A 6,000-nucleotide genomic window follows, 5' to 3' on the forward strand; every position below is an offset into this window, starting at 1 on the left:
TTGCCCTCCTCGCTGCCTTTGTGTCTGCACTAACGATCTTGAAGCCATGTGTCAGGTCGGATCAGCTTATGGATCCAAACAACCTCCAGCCCAGGAATTAAAAAGAAAACAACGCTTTCAAACCACAGCAAGCTGACCTGACTGCTGATGAAGGCAGGTCAAAAGGCAAAGCCACGTTTTGGGGTGACATCTGGCAATAAAGTCTACTTGGGCCAATTAAGGAACTGTACCTTGAGGTACTTGATATTCCGATAATCTTGGACTAGATCCAGAAAAAAAGGGGAAGATAATTGACAATCATTAACTTCTAAGAATTAGTGCTCATCTGTTCACGTCTTCACACTAATTATGCAAAGTACCTCGCTTTACAACAGCCAGCCTGTCACAGCTTGGTAACAGACACGGCGCTGCAAGGCACGTCTGTTGGCAAATAAAGAGAATATTAACAACTGTGCTTTTCTCAATCACAAAGAACAAATACATTTCCTCAAGAAAGCCACGCGGTGCTTGAATTTCCATTTGATTGCGTTTGTTTTCCCACAATGCGGTGCTTTTTCTCCCGCATCCCTGGTTGCTGGCTGGATTTCGCCTGCGTGCAAATTGCCTTTTCTTGACGTGGTAATCTAGCGGCACCGAGGCAGCACCAATATTAGCATTGATCCCTGCCCGATTCCCGGTGGATTCCCACAGCCGGGCTCGCCATACGCCTATAGCAGGGCTGCAGCTGTGCTTAACACCCAATTCAGCTGACAAAGGCTGGGATTTTGCCGTGTTCAGTGTGTTTCGCCTTATATTGGCAGATGTTTCGCTCCTCCCCCACAAAGGCTTGGCAGCTCTGAAAAACCGCACGTGGCCGAGGTTTGATGGATGGCAGGGAACGAGGGGGAAAATCGGAGATATCCCTGGCAAGCTGGGGCGAATCCTCAAATGAGCAGGGAATAACTTGAATAGATTCGCGCTGTCTACCTAAGACAATGGTTTCAACATTAACTGCCCGATTTACCATAAATAAATAAACAAAATAGAATGATAAATCACGGGGTTTTTCTTCCCCCAGATCTCACGTCTTATTAACTTGCTGTTATTACCATCTGTTTCCACTTTACTCCCCGAAAAATCAAGTTTAGTTTTCTGGGGTCTTTTGTTGACCTCACGATTTCTATCAGAAACATTGTCAGCTTGTATTTAGAGTCGAGGATTTCCCTGGATTTCCCACAGTCTGACATTATCCCCACCTCACTGTAGCTGTGAAAACAGACACCAGAAGTCAGGCCAAGCTAAAGACTCTCAGAATTTCATGGATTTCAAAATAACTCTTTCACTGCTTGGCACTCACAAAAGACAACATTCACCCACCTTAACATATATGACAATTTTCCAGCTATTTTCCAAATTAATCTGCAATAAGCATAGGGATCTATAAATAGGAGATAGAGTCATTTTTTAGAAACAGTGAGAAGTAAATATTAAAACTGGACATAGATAAATACACTAAGACTCTGGGTGCGTTTTCAGGACCAAACTCCTTACTTCTTGACCTTAAGTGGACAGGAGTATTCAATTCTGTAATCCAGAGACCTCAAAGCACACAGGAACAAGCCTGAATCACTCCTTACTAGACATCTGGAACTGCCTGATGCCATTTGCACATCACAAACTTGTTGAAAATCTTTATCAAATGATGGGTTGCCCATCACTTACACACCAGTCAGACCCTCAGCCTTGATCTCTCTCCTTACCAGGCTGATCTACAAAAACCCTGAGTGTATTTACACTTTCTTAAGCTGCAGCAGGTTATGAAGAGCACCAGCTATTCCCCCTCAGAAAACATTATCAGCTGAGAAAATGACAATAATTGAAGAAACAGCAAAGACCAGCAGCTTGAGGGTGATTATTCTGCTCGAGGGTGATTATTCTGCCATGGCTCACTCTGATTAAAAGGACAGGGCACTGCCTGGCACCGGAGCAGGAATCAGAAGTTAAGCTACGGTGCCTCAAGACTAAATTCACCTTCAGGGCCCATTCCTGGGCCACAACCTCTGCAGCCACGTGGCCACAAAGCTCCAAATCAGATGCTCTGCCCTCAGTTCAAGCTGGATGATCACAAAGGGAGAACTCCACCTGAAGGTCCACGAGCAGCTGAGTCAATGCCGTAGCTCTGCTCCTTACCTTGGCAAATTTCCCTTTTACCTCTCCACCAATCATATGGTTCTACATCCCTCAATTTTCACTGTAGCGGACCCTAAGCATTCTTATTTCCCTAACGTAGCAGAAAACCATCCATATTCAAGGAATGGGGGTTATTACTCTTTTTTTCCTCCTGTACTTCAGCAAGTTAAATCAGCTCTCTCTTTGCATTGCTAAAATACAGTGCATTCCTTAAAAAAAAAAAAAAAAAAAGTCCAGTGAAACTGTGCTCTTACAAAATGCTGAACCTCGGCATAATTACATAAGGAACACATGGGCACAGACAATCTTTCATCACAGACAAGTCCCCTACAAAAACTGGTTGGGAAACCACAACAACTCTTTGGTCCCGTGCTCCCAAATACCCCATCCATGGAAAAAAAGCCACATATTTAACCACGATGTGATTAACAACAGAACAGTTTAGAGCAGGAGAATGTTAAGCACAGAGGAAGAGACAACAGAAAAATTAACCCAAGGACTCATTTTGCATTTCCCCACACGGACACATGGTGAGAACTCATCTGTATTATGTTACCAACACGGACAATGAATCATGAGGATTTGCTTACTCTGTTTTACATAAAGGTAATTCAGATTGGGCGGGTGCAGAGCGCTCTGAAATAGAACAAATCTGCACTGATCTTCTGATGGAGATATTTAAAACAAGCACTTAACAGAAATTTTGTTCAGAAGTGCCTGTATTCACAAGGAAAACACTCATTCACCACTAAACACAGGCACATGAAAGATGACATCACCTCCCAAAGAGACTTCCCCTTTTTTGGGCAGCACTCCTCTCTTACTTAAGGGATTTTTTTCTTTCTGTTTCCAAACCTATTCTTTACTTGTTACAATGTCGAGGGTCGCCAGGCTCAAGGTGCCACATGGCAGACAAAAACTCTGAAGTATGTGGAAGAACTCCAAGAATTATCTCTGGCCCTTTCTCTGGTCTTTATATAGTCTGAAGAATTTTTCCATTCCTGTTTGGGAACTTGGGGGCGGGGGGGGAGGGTAACGGATTGTTTTGTTTTAAGTTATTTTTATTAACTGCCTGCTATCTGCTGACTGCCTGGGAAATTTATGGCAAACACTGGCCTCCATCTGGCCTGACAATAAAAAATAAAAAAGAACTGCACAAGACTGAATGTTGAGGAGGAAAAAAAAAATTAACAGATGACATGGCTCCTACAAATGCACCAAATTACAGTTGCTGGCTGCATCTCCCAGTGGAGCTCAAAAGCTTGCAGATGTTCAGAGACTCTTAATGTTCTCATGACAACTCTAAAATAGGGTCTCAGATTACAAAAATCACTCAGGAAGAGGAAGGCTGGAGTGGAAACCATTTTCTCTTTCAGCATTTTTTTTTTTTACCATCTTCGCATTTCATTACCCATCATGAATTTTTAGATACTTTACAGCTCTAAAGAAGTAACAAGCTCTTTCTAAGCAATTAAGATAAATTTATTCAGTGAAAAAATTATTTGAAAAGGTCACTTTTCATTCTGTCTTATTATCAATTCAATTTCTAACTGCAGCCAGAGAGGGAACATAACCAGCACAGAACAGCCATATTCACGTGTTTCAGGCAAGCAGAACAACCTCCATTTCTCTCTTTCTCACTGCAAAATTCCTCATTTCACTGGCAAATTATCCAAAAAGTGAAAATGCCTTTGTTCTCTCCTTGTACGAAACATAAAAAGCTATTTGGTTTTGGTGTTTGTTTGTGTTTTATTTGAAAATCTACAGCAAACACAGACTCAGGTAGCTTGGCCAAGTGTTTGTCTGCGATTCACGTGCAACATTCCCATTCCCTTATTATCTGGCTTCCCACTGGTGAATACTTCCATGTATTGTGCTGTAACTATTGAAAGCATCAAGCACTTCAGTTCCTGGGTTGTCCTTTGTGGTACCATAAAACAGAATCATGGAATCATTTCAGTTGGAAAAGCTCTCTAAGACCATCGAGTCGAACCGTTACCCCACCACTGCCAAGGCCACCACTAAACCTCTCGTCCCTAAGCACCACAAAAATGTCTTTTAAATGCCTTTTAAATACCTGGCGACTCCACCACTGCCCTGGGCAGCCTGTTCCAGTGCTGGGCAATCCTTCCTGCAGAGAAACGTTACCTAATATTCAACCTAAACCTCTCCTGGCACAACTTGAGGCTGTTTCCTCTATTCAAACCCTTCAGATAATGGGCTGCAGCTTCATACATATGGGTGCACCGTAAGTCTCCAAAAGGAAACAGCTCTGGCAACCTACAGCTACCTGAGCTGACACCTGAGCCAATGCCACCATCTCAGATGTCCCCATGACCCAGCTCCTGTCAAGCCCTATCCCACATACTTCTGAAGCTCAGGACATGTCATTACCTTTGTATCCACATGCCCCCCAGCAAGTGCCCACATAAATACAACGTCTTCTTTCTCTTCATAATCCCTCAGCCCCTCCCAAACCTCGGCCATCCCTACCCTAATTCACCTTTCCTACCTTTCACAAGCCTTTTTATTCCCTATTGCCAAGGCAGCCTGTGCCTATCCCCTCCCAAATCAGTCCCAGGTTTATCCCCACAGAAACACGACCCCAAGCCCATTCTCTGCACACCAGCCCTGCTCCAAGCCCCCCTTGATGTCCTCCTGCTCCTCATCCATCGCAGCCTCCCACACATCCTCCTTCAGCAGGATTCCGGCTTTGCCAATCCCTACATCCACAAGGTCACATCAGGCCCCTGTCTGCCGTCCTGTCAAGGCCACCAACACCTCCCTCCTGGCAGCCACCTGCCAAATCTACCTGTCCCCATCAATCCTTTCCCTTCCGTTCCCAGCCCCCCACATGCTGCTCCCGCTGCTCCAGCCCCCCAAAACCCCTTTAATGACCTCAAATCCGACCGCAACACCCCCCACAACTCTGTGCCCCGGCACGCCAGAAATCCTCTCCATAATGCCCCATCGTTTCTGTCCCACCCCCAAAGCCGTGCACCCCCATCCTTCCCACCCCAACGCCTTCAATCAGGTGTTAATCCCTATTTTATCCCCAATCAGCACCGTCAGCTCCGTGAACACCCCACTTTCTCCCCCAGCAAACCCCTTAACACCGCATCCTACCGCTTACAACTCCTCCCCAACCCCTCTATCCCAGCGCACCTCAGCGCCTCCAAAGCCCTGCGCCCCCATCCCTTCCACTCCAACGCCCCCAAACAGGCGTTTAACCTTATTTCCTTCACAATCAGCGCCACAGCTGTGAAAACCTCAGCTTCTCGGACACAAACCCCTCCTCACTTCATCGAAACCCTCCATATCCCTCCCCCCTTCAGCGCGCCCCCCAATATACCCCCACGCCCCATACCCCCTCTCCACCCCACAGCTCCCCTCAGCGCAGCCCTGCCGCTCGCTGTCATCCCCCTCCTCGCCTTCCCCGCTGTCCCCTCCGGTACCTGACGAAGGGCCCCGGGGCTCGGGGCCGGGGCCGGTGCCGCGGGGGCGGCGGGAGGAGCGCGGAGCGGCCGCACAGCGCCATGGCGACCGCGATGCGCCGGAGGGACGGGGCGGCTCCGCCACTGCGGCCCTGCGCCCCGCCCCGCCCCGCGCCGCGCGCGCCACTCGGCCCGGGGGGGAGCGACGTGGCACACCCGCACCGCTCCCCCCGCTCCCTGCCTTTCTGCCCTCGCAGGATTCATCCCGAATTTTTCTGTCGTCTCGCAGGAAGTGCGGCCGGGAATTCTTGGACAGCTGCCGGTAGCTGGGAGTAAACATAGCGGGGATGCGGATGGTCACCCCTCCGGCAGGAATGGGCTCGTCCAACTCCTGCCC

The 6,000-nt window shown here is 47.6% G+C and overlaps 1 protein-coding gene across 2 annotated transcripts in view; it reads right to left on the minus strand.

Annotated features, from left to right (window-relative positions):
• The window catches only part of DNAAF9 (dynein axonemal assembly factor 9), a 67,361-nt gene extending 61,641 nt beyond the window's left edge, over positions 1-5,720 (minus strand). For both annotated transcript variants that reach the window (XM_082281950.1, XM_082281949.1), the window contains exon 1: positions 5,625-5,720. In XM_082281950.1, the coding sequence (XP_082138076.1) occupies positions 5,625-5,707 (83 nt within the window). In that variant the 5' untranslated portion in view covers positions 5,708-5,720. The remainder of the gene's footprint in view (positions 1-5,624) is intronic.
• Positions 5,721-6,000: the final 280 nt, after the last annotated feature.

Source organism: Coloeus monedula (assembly GCF_965178545.1).
Source record: "Coloeus monedula genome assembly, chromosome: 5".
NCBI classification, from domain to species: domain Eukaryota; kingdom Metazoa; phylum Chordata; class Aves; order Passeriformes; family Corvidae; genus Coloeus; species Coloeus monedula.